Below are 16,397 nucleotides of genomic sequence, written 5' to 3'. Positions count from 1 at the left end.
AACTGAATTAGAGGAAGACTTCGGGCCAAGGCCCCTCCACACATGCTCTCCCGCACTTCCGCAGGAGGGGAGTTCTGTTCAAACCCCGGCTCCATTCCCCCCTTTGTTTCAGTCCCCTTTGTAGCCCGGCATGGGGAAGTTACCCAGGTGGCCGGCCCTTAATCCAATACTGATATTTTTGGGTTACTCAATTGTCTTAAGCAAACACTTCCTGGCATTGCAGTGTAACCATTCATTCTGCAGTTAATCACATATTTCGTTGCATTGTTGTTGTTTGTGAATGCTTATCTTTTCTCAGGGACAAAGATCATATCTTACTATGTGGAGTATTTCCCACCACAGCTAATACAGTGCTACAAGCATTCAAAGGCACTTATTAAATAAAAATAAATGAAGGAAAAGAGAGAGAGAGAGAAACACTCTCCAGATACGAGGCAGAATAAGTGACTGAAAGATCCTGGAGCATGTCTGATAATCTTTGAATTGGGAAGGTCCCTCCAAGGAGGTTCGTGCATTGCTAGTGCCCAGGGCAACACGGGAGCCCCACCCTGAGCATCCGCTCACATGACTGTCTCCCTCTTCTAAATAATGAACCAGTTCAATGAATATTTGGCAAAGTTAATTTCATTTGGCTTGGGAAATTATTTCAACTGTATATGGTTCCAAAATCAAAATAAAGGGGAGCATTTTAAAACAAAAAAGTTCTATCTTTAACTTAACAAGTTAAAAAATCACCAAACCAATGCTTACAACCAGTAATAAGAAGACAAACACGCCTTGGCCAGTTTGGCTCAGCGATTGGAGCATCAGCCTTCAGACCAGAGGGTCCCAGGTTCAATTCCCGCTACGGGCACATAACAAACAAACAAAAAAAAAAAAAAGAAGAAGAACAACCCAATTTAAAGATGGTCAAGCCCTGGCCGGTTTGGCTCAGCGGTTAGAGCATCGGCCTGTGGTCCAGAGAGACCCGGGTTCGGTTCCCGCTAAGGGCACGTACTTCAGTTGCAGTTTGTCCCCAGCCCTGGTTGGTCATGTGGGTGGCAACCACTCGATGTGTCCCTTTCACGTCGATGTTTCTCTCTCTCTCTCTTCCTCTCTCTCCCTCTTCCTCTCTCTCCCTCCCACTCTATCTGAACAAAAAACAAAAAAATGTCCTCTGGTGAGGATTAAAAAAAAAATGGTCAAGAGATTTGAATAAACATTTCAACAAAGATATACAACTGGCTAATAAGCTCGACATTGTTAGTCATTAGGGAAATGCAAATCAAAATCAGAATGAGATACCACTATACACTAATTATAATGGTTATAATAAAAAAGACTGACAATAACAAGTGTTGGTAATAATGCAGAGAAATCAATCAGAATTCTCCTGTGTAGGTGGAATTCTCCTGTGTAGGTGGTATGAATATAAAATGAGCAGCTGCTTTGGAAAATAGTTTGGCAGTTTCTTAAACAGTTAACTATATACCTATCTTATAACCCAGCAATTTTAGTCCTAGATATCTATACAAGAGACATAATGTTCATAGCAGCATTATTCATAATAGCAGAAAACTGGAAAAAATATAAACATCCATCAAATGATAAATGGATAAACAAAATGTGGTATATCCATCAATGGAATATTACTCAGCAATAAAAAAGGAATAAAATTCTGATACATGAAACAACATGGATGAACATCAAAAACATGCTAAGTGAAAGACACCAGACACAAAGTGATAGGGGATAGGAGTAGGAATAGAAATTGGCCACAAGCAAGAATGAGGAATGGTAAAGCTGCAACAAACTTAATTTGGGGCTTCAAAACTCTATAGCTTCAGTATCTGGATATTGTGCTCACAAAAAGAGCATCTCAATACCATAAGGTCTATTACATTTGGAAATTGGACATTTAAAAAACAATTCGTTTCATTTTAACGCACAGTCATTTTTGCTGTATTTTTAACGCTCTACAGGTCATTAACAACTCTCACAGAAAGTCTAAATCCCAAGGCATCCCAGACTTGCCCAAACCTCAGTGGCCAGCTTCCCCAAAGCCCTGCTGACAGGTTTAGAACTGGTCAGGGTGAAGGGTCACTGTGGCTCTCAGCAGGAGGGTATGAAGCCTTTTCCCCAACTTCCCCTTGGCTTGAGTCTAAACCAGACAGAAATTTTGCCTTCAAGGTCTTCCTGCTTAGAGGACTGTATGTAGAGAGGCTCTCCTAGAGGCCTACACCCACCAGCTGAACTCACTGGAGCAGCTTCTCCACCAACAAGTATTTCCAGACCTACACCTGCATGACACATCTGCCAGGTAGCTCACTGCCCAGCTTGCCTGGCCAGGTGGCCTTGAGCCAGCCCAAATGTGCATTCGTCAGGGTTCTCCAGAGAAACAGAAGCAAATTTGCAGGGACGGACAGCAGGCCTAGGAACGAGCTGGGGTTGCGGTTTCCAGGGCAAAGGCAGCCTGACAGCTGAGATCCTTCTTCCTCCAGGGAGCTCTGCCTTTTTCCTGATTCCCGACTCCTTCCAGGCCTTAAGCTGATTCTTGAGCACCAGGGTCTATGCCTCATCGCAGTCCTCTGCTGACATGCACCGTGCAGTAGGTGCTCAGAGAAGGCTTGTAAAACCAACAGGTAATGACCATAACACTCTATGGAGCCAGTCATGTTTCTCTACTTCCCATCACGTACTTTAAAAATATAGTCCTCTTAAATTTAATAACAAAAACTATGACAAAAAGTTGCCGTCATTCGATCATCACATACATTTTTTTCTTTCCACTGGTTTGGTCATTATAAAAGCAGCAAAATGCCAAATGTGTATTTCATATAGCGGGTAAAGAACCTACATAATCGATGTCTGCATCTGTAAAATCTACAACCAAGTCTGTGTTCCTTTATCAGCACCTTTGTGGAGTGTGGCCCAGCTGGGAATGACCACTCTTAATCCCTCTACCCCAATGCCCTGCATTAGAGTGGCCCCACAGCATTTCGTGATGTATCCCCCATGCTATGAGATAACCCCCAAAAAGACTCAGCCAGGAGCAGGCATCAGGCACACACAGGGACAACTGGGATTGGGGGGCAGGGGCAGGGTGGCACTTTTCAGGTAGTTGAGTGGGCAACATTTGTATTTGGAAGCTGTGTGTGGACAGTGTTCTATCCACCACATGGGCCCTTGACACAGAGGAGGCGGGTCTAAAGAGGATGATGAAGCCCACGTATGAAGAGGAGCAGGACACAAAATGGTCACATTCTCAGTTCCCACGTACCCACTGAGGCCCAGCTCCATTCCTGCCCCTGAGTTCCGGGAGACAGCCCTGCATCCTCGCAGTAACAAGAAATCTCCATAGGAGCATGGTGAGTCCCTGGAGCCCGACAGCACCTGCCAGGTCACATATCTGTGAAGCAAGTGCTGGACTCTGAGCTAAGACGACCTCTGACGGGGCTTATGCGCATTCCCTTTTAAAAACAAGAAAACTTTTAACTGTATCTTCTGAATCTAGCAGGAGGGACTCATCTCTTCCGAAAATAAGAAAAAATATCTTCAAAAGCACTTCTTGGAATAAGCTAAAGAACTGATCACATTGGGAAGAAGTAAAATTAATGTTTATTGAGCTTATGCAGGTAAGTAAGGAGGGCATGGTCTAGGTTTCTACATACCCTCGCCCATTTTAATGGTCATACCTACGCTGTAAGATAGTCTTTAACTCCATTTTATTGGTGAGAAAACTGAGGCTCAGGAAGGATGGTTACCTCTCCTAATGTCACACAGTTGTAACCTGTCAACTTTTCCTATCATTAGTTAGTTTTACGATTCACAACATGTTATATACAATGATGCTCTTTGCCAGGCCATGACAGTGCTGAATCAAAATATGTAACTAATTGCCTGTGTCTTTCTTTCTTGGTGAAACTCTTCAAACATGCTATGTACTTCCACTTTTTTTTTTTCTTTTTTTTTTCTTTGGTTCTTCCCCAGTTTCAGGTATCAAAATGTCCAACTTCTTCATTTGGCTTCTTCTCACTCCAATTAAAACTTCTGCAGCCCTGGCCAGTTTGGCTCAGCGGTTGGAGCATCAGCCTGCGGTCCGGAGAGACCCGGGTTCAGTTCCCGCTAAGGGCATGTACCTCGGTTGCAGTTTGTCCCCGGCCCTGGTTGGTCGTGCGGGTGGCAGCCACTTGATGTGTCCCTTTCACATCGAGATGTTTCTCTCTCTCTCTTCCTCTCCCTCCCTCCCACTCTATCTGAACAAAAAATGGAAAAATGTCCTCGGGTGAGGATAAAAAAAAAAAAAAAAAACTTCTGCACAATTGTACATCTTCAAAGCCCGATATGATCAACAAAAGTAATCATTCAACTGCACCTAATTTCAATTAGATGCAATGAGGTTGGTGAAGCCTGACTTTTCCTGACAGTAAACAGTCATTTCTTTCATTTACATAATGCCTCAAGGCTTCCTCAACTGCCACCAAATCGACAGACCAGAACCAGTGCTCAGGGGCAGAAATGCAATCACCTTGCACAGTCTTCAGATAGAAAGAGCTCAAGAGACTTCACGGAAGAACTAGAAATGCAGGGTTTGTTGGGATTTCAGGATGGCTCCTCTCAAGTCCCAGTGCGTTATCTGCAGCAGGATCTCTGCTGGTGTGGCAACCGTGGCCAGAGGGGCCCTATCTCAACCGGTTTCCTCCCCGCTCTCACCCCTCCAGGGGCCATCCTCAACCTTGAGCAATTGCTAACACTGTGAAGTTGGGTAGGAAAGGGTGTACTGCTCCCGGTCCTGAGCTAATAATGCCAAACAAGTTGGGGCAAGATTAATGTGCAGCCAGATCAAAGCCCCACACAACCCTGAGCCTTATTCTCCCTTCCTAAGGAGACTTCCATCCACAGAGAGGCTTCCCCAAGAGCATCTGAACTACTGTCTCAAAAAATCATGGCAGGGACCATGAAAACAGATGTCATCACATTACACACAAAGGCAACGGGTATTTTTTTTTATCCTCACCCAAGGGTATTTTTGCATGTATCTTCAGATAGAGTGGGAGGAAGAGAGAGAGAGAAACATCAATGTGAGAGAGACACATCGACTGGTTGCCACCCACAAGACCCAAACTGGGGTCAGGGACAAACTGCAACCGAGGTCCATGCCCTTAGCAGGAACCGAACCCAGGACTCTCTGGTCCGCGGGCCGACGCTCTAACCGCTGAGCCAAACCGGCCAGGGCAGAACAGGTATTTTAACATGGTGCCCCTGCCAGGTGATTTACTCGCGGCAGAGGACTTCTCTTCCCAAAGGCGGAGAGCCGTCACTTCTGTGTCTGGCTGCTGCAGCCTCCACATCACCTGGGAGCTGGAGAGAAATTGTGAATCTCAAGTCCCACCTAGAACCTGTGTTTTGATAAGCTCACCAGGTGATGTGACTGCACGTTAATGTTTGAGAGGCCCGGTTACTGGCACATCCTGTTTATAACCTTATGCCTTCCCCAAGCCTTCACTCATTCAGTGAAAAGGCATTCACCTGTCTTTCAGCAAATATTTATAGAGTGCCTACGAGGTGACTGACTCAGTGCCTGGCACTGTCTAGGGGTGATAAGGCCTCCCTAGTGAGCAAAGCAGACAAAGGCTCGACCTCACAGTACTTACATTCTCGCTGAGGAGACAAATAGCAAATAAGAGAGCAAGCAAACAAATGAACAAGATCATCACAAACTGTGATAGTGTCACCAAGTAGATAAAGAGGATGGCAGAGGTACAACTGACAGGTGCAGGGCACAGATTTTTTAGTGGAAGAAGAGGATCCAGAAGAGCCTCCGTCCCAATAGAACATTTGAGCTGCAACTTGAAAGTGAGAATATGTGAAAGGGAACCTTCCAGGCATGGGGATGAGCCGATCTGTAAAGGCCCCAGGCTGGGAGAGGAGGGAGTGTGTTTGAGAAACACAAAGAGGACCAAGCACCTGGAGGGTGGTGAGCCTGAGAGTGTCCAGTTGCAGAAGAGGTAGATTACGAGGCAGGGCCATTTCAGATCAAGTAGGTCTAACAAAGAACCTGAATGCTGTTCCAAGTGCCATAGGAGCCACTGAAAGGTTCTGAGCAGGGAATGACACAGTGTCCTACACATATATGTGACTTTGCTGTTGTACAGAGAATAAACTGATTAAGAAACAAGAGTGAACAAGTGAAGGAGGCATTTGGGCGGCTCCCTGCATAGTCATGGAGTGGCCCGCTGCAGGAGGACAAATCCAGACATGTTTTGACTGAGGTCAGTTGTACTGGGTCCCGAGGGCCATGCCGCTCTGGATACAGAGTGAGGCACCTGTCAAGGGGCTTGAGGAGAGAGATGCACAAGGAAATCAACAGATAGCTCTGTCGTCTCAAGTGCCACTTCACTTAGCATTGTCTTTGTTAAATGCAATGAGCACATCTTTTTGACCAAAAGTTCATGTTTATCCTACAAGTGGATAGGCGTGCGTGTAAAATGACATGTGCTCTAAATTATTCATTACGATGTTTGTGTAAGTAGAAGATTGGAAACAATCTAAATGTTGAGTAATAGGGAACTGGTAAAATAAACATTGATTTAGCCATAAAATAAAATACTATGCATCTAAAAATGGAAACAAGGATACTTTCACATTCTGAGTTTCTTATGTACATATACTTGTATGTGTGTGTGTATATATAATCTGTATATATAATGAGATGTTACCAATTGTGTAAAAAAGATTTTAAAATACTCACGTACATATTTGCCAGTACATCCTTTGAAATTCTTCAAAAGGAGATTTAAAAAAAACTGCTTCTGATTGAGGACAGGGACTGGGGGCATATACTTCTCAATGTATACTTTTATAGCACTTGAAATGTACACTATGTGAATATATAATCTATTTAAAATAACTAAATAAAATTTAAATTTTAAACAATGCATTAAAGTAGATGCAAGAAAAGATGGAGGCCCATGGTGCTGAAACCACAGAAGGATATGTAGGGGATGGGACTGAAAAGCGAGGAGAATCCTGGAGCAGGTAACACTGGGTCTGAGTCTTGAAGAATGAACAGTCATCCATCACCAACATAAGGCAGAACCATGCTCCTGACAAAGGCATGGGCATATAATCCAACAGGGTCCATTCAAGGAAACAGCAGTATTTTGGCTTAGCTAAAGTTCATGGGGTTCCAGAAAAACCTATTATGTCAAGAAGTTAGGTCTTTTCCCAGAAGTGATAAAAGGGGGAAGCAGCGACATGATCAGATCCACAGTTCCTTTTTTAAATTTTTACTTATTGATTTTTAGAGAGAGAGACAGAGAGAGACATTGTTGTTCACTTATGTATGCATTCATTGGATGATTCTCGTATGTGCCCTGATCGAGGACCGAACCAGCAACCTTGGTGTATGGGGACAACACTCTAATCAACTGAGCTGCCAGGCCAGGTCCACGGTTCTTCAAGGTAATTCCAGCAGCAGGGTGGAAAAGGGACAGAGGTAGGAGTGGGGAAGAGCTGACTAGAACCTAATACAGAAACTAGGTAAGGACCTAGTTCCTTTTATGGAAGAAGCAATGATACAGAAGAGGGAACAGAGACAATAGGGATTAAGGAGTTGGGGATCAACCAGATTCGGGAACTGATTCCATGGGGCAGGGCACTAAACAGGAATAAAGGATAACTCCAACAATCTTACCTGGGCTACCATTATCGGAGAGAAGAAACCGAGGAATGAAGCAAGTTTGCGACAAGAGAGGAAGAACTAGTTCCAGGGGGAGCAGAATGATGGGTTCAAATCTCTAGGTACTTGAGCAGTGTGTACTTGAGCAGTTTGACTCAAGTCTTTGTATTTTAGTTGCTTCATCTGTAAAATAAAGCTAATATCTATCTGAGAGGATTATTTTAATCATGAAATGAAACATTTTATATACAGGACCTATCACATTGCCTGACCCATAGCAGATACTTAACAAGAGGCGGCCCTGGACACGGTAGAAATTATACATTATAGAAAAGTCTCTACAACAGAGAAATAGCTACTTCACTAAGGTAGGAATTTCAAGGAAACTTTAAAGAATGTTGTTATTCCGTTCATTCCAAGTTTCATTCCTCTGGGGTCCCTGGACCAACCTCTCACCTGGACAGTACTGTGACTAGTTATGAGTATCGATTGGGGACTCACCATTGCTGGACAAGCAACTCACAGGCCAGGCTTTTGCTCAACATTCATTTCACCAAAACTAGTCAAGATTGGCTTGTTTCAATTCCAGGTAGACACTAGTATCTATAAAACCCCAATGGCCAGACCATCCAGATAACTGTTTGGGGTTTTTCATTTCCTGTGTTGCATGTGTCAAACCTCTCACGGTGACGGCAAAGCAAACCAAGACAATCATCCTGCTGTATACTTGCAGGTACAACTCCAAGGAGAGTAACCTCCGGGGACTTCCCAGTGAAGATGAGGTCTCGAACAAGACTAAACTCCAGCCCCCCTCTAAATCCAATGCCCCCACGTTTTCTATCATCACAGAGACCTCAAATTACCTGCAAAATCAGAAAAAAGGGGGGCCAAGACCTACCATGAAGACATGGACAAAGTCCTATTCCTTAAGTCATGAGTATTAAAATAAGTCTATTTTATATGCCTCTTACGCTTGGTTCTGACCTCACATTTGGTATTGTCGAGAAAAAAAAAATCATAGGGATTTTTGAAAATAAGAAGTATCCAAAAATATCTAATGTATGCTTCTCTTGAAGCCAGTGCACCCAAATACGATCATGACTAAAGTATCGGTGATGGTCAGAAAACAGGAACATCCTTGTTCCCTAAATTGCCACTCTCCTCCTGGAAACATGCTCTGGGATCACTCTATGGGTCTGACCTGTAGGACTGTGCTGCCCTAGAGGAGGGAAGCGATGTCAAACAAGATTTTTCTGATATGACCAGCCATATGCCCTCTAGTAGACACGGGGCTCAACATGAACCTGTTTTATACAAATTGCCTTAGTAGATTTATATTATAGGATGGCTATAATCTATTTGATAGGCACAGATCCATTGTAAGCATTGAGGTTAACTACCCAACATGTACATTATATGAAACATAAAAGAAATATTAGCCAGAATCTAGTAACATTCCATTCAAGGCCAAAGAAACCAGGCAACAAAGGTAAGAAGCTTAATAAAATTAACCTGAAAACTGACAGTCTTGCCTATTATACCAGATGTCCCGTCAGAGTCAATAGCAGAATGGCCCGGTAAGAATGGTTTTTTAGGGAGAGTTCTACATTCTGGTCATGGGTCTCTGATGATAGAATTAAAATACATGTACAGACCTGGCCGGTTTAGCTCAGCGGTTGGAGCGTCGGCCCTCGGACCAAAGAGTCACGGGTTCCATTCCCATCAAGGGCACATATTTAGGTTGCATGTTCGATCCTTGGCCCTGGTCAAAATATATATATATATTTCACCTACACGAAATCCATACCTGTTTTTAAAAGTAAAACATTCTGTCCAAGATTACATAAATCGGTTTCTAGGTGCTGTCCCTGTTCCTTCCCAAATCTTCCCTTGTAATTTTTCTCTAATGTGACATCCTGTGCTTTGCCTCTTCCCTCACCAATAAAATTCCAACATTTTTCTTGGGAGAGTAAGGAGTGAGCAATCTTCCTGGGATTGTCTTAGGTATGTGTAAGAAGTGCTGATGGACAAAACATGCAGTTCTTCCTGTGGGCATGGCAGAGATGTTGGTAGGGTACTCTGAAATTGTTCAGACTGCCTGGGCTGGGTCAGGTGGGGGGACAGGATAGTGAGGGGTGGTGAGCTCATCCCCAACCCACTTGTCAACACCAAGCCTGAGAACTTGTCCTGACCCGAATTCAGGAGGACTACTGCTTGCTTCCACATGAAATCGGTATAATTGGACCTTTTCCCACACAAAGCATCTGTGCCTCTGGAACTACTGCACCCATGCCCTAAAAACTGAAGACCTATGACTCCTAATCTGCGCAGAAGACAATTCCTGGGCTGCCGCACTCGAAAGTTAAAACTCTCTGGTTTTTATCCAACCAATCTTTACTAACCTATGAACCTCTCTGAAGTCTGAAGACGTCCCAATAGGTCTCCCCAATCGCGGGCATCCAACCATTCCCGCTCTCCTTGCTTTCAGCGAAGACGAGATCGTTAAGGCTGACTGTAACACGGCTAATTTCACACTAAACTAACTCAGCGGAAAGTAGCAAACTACCCTAGCAGGGCACCACAGCTGCTAAACGTCAGATTTACCGCCCCCGGGAAAACCAGAGACCGGTGTTGAGCCCTTTATTCAGGCTTTCTCGGGCGCGCACTCGACTCTCACAGGCGCGCATGCACACACTCGGGCACTACACACACAGCCGGAGGACTTAGTTTTCTCTTCCCCAGAGCAGCCATCCACCGTCCTCTGCATCTGATCCTCCTCATCCCCATCCCCAGAACACACGCCTCCTCCAGCCTCCGCGCCGCACACGTGGGGAAGCGCGTCCAGGTGGAGCCAGAAGGGAGGAGAAACGCGCAGAGGTGGGGAGGGCCAGGGAGGAGGGAGGAGGGCGCTCCGGGTGGAATGCGGGATCTCAGGTCCCCGGGTCTGTGTAGATGCCATGTAAGCTTCTGGGAGGAAGAGAGGGAGAGAGAAAAGCAGCGGGAAAGGAAAGGAGAGAAGGCAGGAGGGGAGGGGGGGAGGGGCCGCTCACCCAGCGTTTTGACAGCGATCTGCCTGGTGAGGGGCGGCGGCAGGTTGATGCACACTAAGTCCACGTCCTGATGCAGCAGCACCTCATCAATGCGACTCGTATAGAAGGGAACGCTCATCTCCTTGGCCAGCTCCTCCGCTTCCTCCTGTGTGCGGCCCCACAGCGCCTTCACCGCGAAGCCCTCATCTTTCAGCAGCGGGATGATGACTCGGGCGGTGAGGCTGGTGCCGAACACGCCCACCCCGGGAAGCATGGCTGCTCAGGTCCGCGGGTTCTGCTTTAGCTCCGCTCTCCAGTCCAACACGCGCGCACACACCCCTCTAGCCAGTCCTGCACCCGGCTCGCCGCGGTGAGCCAGCCGCCGTGCCCTGGGCAAGGCGCCCGGGTGCCGAGAGCGCACCCAGATGCAGGCGAAGCAGTCTCGGGGCGCCTCAGCACAGTGACTGCTGCAGTGTCCGCCACGCGGAGCTCCCGTCCTTTCCGAAGGCGGAGGTAGAGACCCCCCCGGGGCGCCTGAGGCCCCGAAGCCGGGTGGAACCTTGGCTCAGGCGGCAGCCGCTCCGCAGCACCAGCCGGCTCCATGCGCCCCGCGAAGGCCGCTCCGTGGCCGGCTCATCCCGCACCCGCGTCGTTGCAGCCCTGTACTGGCTCTCTCCCGCGTCTTTTCCGCAGCCGGCGAGTGTCGCACGCACAAGCCTCCACACGCTGCCAGAGCCCGGAACGGCTGGCTGCGAGGTCGCCTTTCTCCCCCGCCCTTCGCCTAGAATGAAATAATTCAGCGGCCACCAGGAGGCCGGCTAAGCAGGAGGCTCGGAGGGCGCCGGGCGCGGATCTTAAACTGCAGCGCGGCGGCGGCGGCAGAGGCCACGACCCGGCCCCAGCCTTCTCATTCTGCTGCCATGTTCGCTCGCAACGCGGCTCGGGCGGCCTCGGCCCCGGCCGTCTCGGCTCCGGGATCCCGCGGGGACGAGGGCGGAGTTGGGGAGTTTGGCTGTCAGCGGCCGGGTGTTCCTGCACCGCCCCCGCCGCTGCGCTGCGCGCCATTGGCCGCGGCGCGCCGCCCCCGCCCCGCCGCCGCGGCGGGCTCCGGGTGCGCGCTGCGCGGGGCCCAGGAACCCAGCCGGGCTCCTCCCCGGCCCCGCCTCACTCGCCTCCTGCCCCTCCGTTTCTTCCCTTTCTTCGCCCTCCAACACCTTCTTTCCTACCTCGCCTCTTCCCAGACCCCGCCCCAAGCAAGCTAATAAATGTATCAAGGCAGGGCGCGCCCACACGGACGTGCCGTCGGTCCCTGGGAAGACAGCAGCCTGTGCCTGGCCCGGAGGAGGCCAGGCGACCCAACGAAATGTGAGCAGCAGGCAATTACAGACTCTATTCCGGGAGCTTTTTCTGCGTGCGGGGAACCGTGCTAGGGAAGCTTTCCAGGCATTCTCTCATTTAACCTTTCACCATTTAACCGATGATGTAACTGAGTCCTGGGAAGTTTTACTGACTTGAGCAAGGTCACACAACAGGTAAGCAACTGGCCTGGGATTAGCATCCAGACTTCAGAGGAGCGGTGAACTGGAGAGTTCCCCTCTCTCCTACTGAAAGAGCCTCTCCAGTCGTGCGCCACCCCTCCATTCGCGCACTCGTGGTCCAGCCGCCTTCCTCCCATACAATCTTGTCTCGACGAGCTCTGGTTTCCCAGCGAGGCCGGCGCCCGCGTAGACGCTGTGGCGGCAACTGGGCAGGGGTCCTGGAAGCGGCTGCCGCACATGTTTGTCCGCATTTCGGTTCAGAGACGGAGGAGGCACAATAGCCTCTCAGCCTGGCGCTATGGCTCCTTTCGCCGCCGCTTCACGCGGCCTCCACTCCCTTCCTTGTTTCCTTGAGCCCTCGCCAAGGTGCGGAGTGGGAGGCGGGGGCGCCAGGCTCGAGCCGTGGGGACTCTGCCTGTACATGTCTGGTTCCCTGCCATTTCCTTACCCCCTCCCCCCATCTGACAGCCTACCTGGCACGTAGTAGGCGCTCAATAAACATTTGCTCAAAAAAATGAATGAATATTTATTGACTGCCTAGAGGGAGGACCCAAAACTGAAAGACAAGGGACATGGGGTCCTGTCATGTTTATATTTTCATCACTCAGCTCAATTTGGCACATGGTCTGCTTCAAATCATGAGTGGAAAACTTGCAAGCCTTTAAAACTTGTAACAACTTGCAATGAGGCAGGGCACCAGAAAAGCTTGTGTGTGGCAATGTGGGGAGGAGGCTGACCTCAGGGCATTAGATGAAAGGTACAGAGGACACTGAGTGGCTGCCAGTGGCTTGGGAAGGTCTGAGACATAAGGAGGTATTAACCACCAATACTGACAGGCTTTTGAGCAGTTTGCAAACACCAAGACAGGAATGCCTACTAGGGCAGCGGTGCAGGCAATAGTGTTAGACAAGGTACCTTCTCAGTGCACAGGAGGCTGGATCACATGTCAGAGATGACACTGTTCACAGGGAGCAGGGGATATAGAACTTGGTGTTGAGGTTAGAAGCAGAGCCAGAGCACCAATGGTTGACTCCTGAGCCTGCCATTTATTAGCTGTGGGACTTTCAGCAAGTTACTTCACCCCTCCGTGTCGGTTTCATCTGTGAAATTGGGTAATAAAGGATTTTAGAGAATACTGTGGGTTATTTTTTATAAAGTCCTTATAATAGTGTCTGGCACATAGTAAGCTCAATATAAATGTTAAATAAGTATGGTCTGTTACCAACATCATTTCTTGATATGACAACAATTGCAAAAGTCCTACAATATCTAGCTAGTAAGAGGGAGTTTTGTCTTCTTTTAAAGGGAACTCTAGCCCTGGCCCGTTTGGCTCAGCGGTTAGAGCTTTGGCCCACAGACCGGAGAGTCCCGGTTCAGTTGGGCACGTACCTAGGTTGCAGTTTGTCCCCACACCTGTTGGGGCTGTGTGGGTGGCAACCATTCAATGTGTCTCTCTCACATCGATGTTTCTCTCTCTTTCTCCCTCTCTCCCTCCCGCTCTATCTGAAGATACATGCAAAATGTCCTCGGGTGAGGATAAAAATAAAAATAAAAAGGGAACTCTACTCCTAGCTTTAGTGTGAATAAATAAAATAAACCTTCCATTCACATAATATCATTACATAATATCAAAAGATAATGATCACATTTGATTCTCATTAGAAACGTATAAAACAAATGTCTCCATTTCATAGAAGACAAAACTGAATCCTGGTAGCAATTCAAATGTATGGGTCCAAAACAGAACACTTCATTTCCAACCCTCCCCCCTAACTGCTTCTCTTTCATTGGTCCCCATTTCAACAAATGCCACAGCCAGCCCACCAACTGACCAAAACCTTGGAGCCATGCAGGACTTCTTTCTGTCATACTCTATAGCCAAGCATCAACAGACCCTGTTGGCTCTTTTTTTTTTTTTATCCTCACCCAAGGACAATTTTCCTTTTTGTTTTTTGTTTTGTTTTGTTTTGTTCAGATAGAGTGGGAGGGAAAGAGAGAGAGAGAACCATTGACATGAAAGGGACACACTGAGTGGCTGCCACCTGCACGACCCATCCAGGGCCAGGGACAAAATGCAACTGAGATACGTGCCCTTAGCAGGAACTGAACCTGGCCCTGAACCTGGGTCTCTCTGGACCGCAGGCCAACGGTCCAACCACTGAGCTAAGCCGACCAGGGCTCGGCTCTGCTTTTAAAGTGTGTCCACAGTCCATGGTGGAGATTCTGAGTCACCAGCATCACGTTGGACCATAGCATTCACCTTCACACTGGTCTTCCTGCTTCTACTCATTCCCTATAGACCATGTTCTCCACACAGCAGCCAGTGATCCTTTAAAAGATAAGTCAGATCAGGTCCCACCAAGCTCCACACCTACCAGTGAATACACCCAAAGTCCTCAGTAGGGCCTGAAAGGCTCTATCTGACCTAAGCTTCCACCGAAATATCACCTACCACTTTCCACCCCACATGCCCTGTACAGGCCGAGCCTGTTCTTGTCTCAGGGCCTTTGCACTTGCTGTTTCCTCTGCCTGATCCCACCCCTCCAGCCCTACTTACCTAGCCACGTGGCTCACTTACTTTACTCAGGTCTCTGCTCAAATGTCCCCTCCTCACATTGCCTTGCCTGACCATCTCATCTAAAATGGTACCTCTGTCACATTTCATCCTTTGTCTAGCTCTATTTTTCTTTGTAGTTTCTCTCACTACCTCACATTATACTATATACCTGTTTATTTATCATCCATTTGCCTCAATAGATTATAAACTCACTGAGATCAGAAGTTTGTGTGTCGTGTTCACTTCTGAATCCCCAGTGCTTAAAATTGTATCCAGCCCTGCCAGTGTGGCTCAGTGGTTGAGCACTGACCCATGCATCATGAGGTTGCCGGTTCGATTCTTGGTCAGGGCACATGCCCAGGTTGTGGGCCAAATTGCCAGTGGGGGGCATGCAGGAGGCGGCCAATCAATGTTCTCTCTCATCGATGTTTCCATCTCTCTTTCCCTCTCCCTTCCTCTCTCTCTAAAAATCAATAAAGAAAAAAAATGTTTTTAAATAAATAAAGAAAATAAAATTGTATCCAGCACATGCTGGATGCTCAATCTACATGTTCTTCTAATAACCATGTATTACTATGACAATTGTATGAGTTAATATTTATAAATTCCTTAAAACTTTGCCAAGTGCCATGTGCAAGAAAAATTTAGGCCCTGGAGAAGCAAGGCTGAGTATGACAGAGCCCCCGACCTCAGGTTGCTTATGCCTGGTGCTCTGTAGCTTCGGGACATGAATTGACAACGGCAATACAGAGTGACAAATGCCATGGTGGGAGGCCTGTGTGGGATGACTTGTGAGCAGAAGAAGGCTTTGACATCAGAATCAGAAGCCTTTAAAGACTTGCAGAGCTTGGCTGGTGTGGCTCAGTAGACTGAGCGACATCCCATGGACTGAGAGGTCCTGGTTCAATTCCCGGTCAGAGCACATGCCCGGTTGTGAGCTCAATCCCCAGTGGGGGACATGCAGGAGGCAGCCAATCAATGTTGTCTCTCTCTGATGTTTCTATCTCTCTCTCCCTTCCTCTCTCTAAAAAATCAATACAAATATATTTTGAAAAGAAAAGAAAAGCATTGGCCATCACTGACTTGTTTAAAACCCTCCAGTGCTGTCCTTCTGCACTTGTAATGCAATCTAAACCCCGTGACATGGCCCAGGAGGCTCTGCTGTATCCCCCACTCCTTTGACTGATACCACTCACTCTTGAGCCAACCGTCTGTTCTGTGTCAGTCACACTCTCCTCCTCTTGATTCTGCGGTCTCATCTGGTTGTCTCAAGACATTTGCCCTTTTTGCTCCCTCTGCCAGGAATGCTGTTCCTCAGCCCTTCATTCACCTGCCAGCTTGTTCTCAGCCTTTTGGGCTCAACCTACATGTCACATCCTCCCCACCCTATGATGGTAGCTATTTCCAAACCTCCTTTCCAACTACCCTGTTGATTCCACTCACAGAACTTACACAATCTTCCTGAGTTTGCTTCCTGGACCATTGCTTGTCTCCTTGGGTCCAGGGGTCTTGCGGGTCTCGTGTATTGCTATTGCGCCACAGGCTAATACAATACCTGGTACCTCACTGATACACACTAAATCCTTCCTGAATGAATAAATTAATCACATAAG

The 16,397-nt window shown here is 47.6% G+C and overlaps 1 protein-coding gene across 1 annotated transcript in view; it reads right to left on the bottom strand.

The window, feature by feature from the left end:
• The window catches only part of GFOD1 (glucose-fructose oxidoreductase domain containing 1), a 108,720-nt gene extending 97,054 nt beyond the window's left edge, over window positions 1-11,666 (bottom strand). Inside the window, exon 1 of the mRNA XM_036255422.1 lies at window positions 10,711-11,666. Within this exon, the coding sequence (XP_036111315.1) occupies window positions 10,711-10,963 (253 nt within the window). The 5' untranslated portion in view covers window positions 10,964-11,666. The remainder of the gene's footprint in view (window positions 1-10,710) is intronic.
• Window positions 11,667-16,397: the final 4,731 nt, after the last annotated feature.

This window comes from Molossus molossus, unplaced genomic scaffold (genome assembly GCF_014108415.1).
Source record: "Molossus molossus isolate mMolMol1 unplaced genomic scaffold, mMolMol1.p scaffold_m16_p_12, whole genome shotgun sequence".
Classification (NCBI taxonomy): Eukaryota; Metazoa; Chordata; class Mammalia; order Chiroptera; family Molossidae; genus Molossus; species Molossus molossus.
This window is presented reverse-complemented; position numbering and strand designations above follow the sequence as displayed.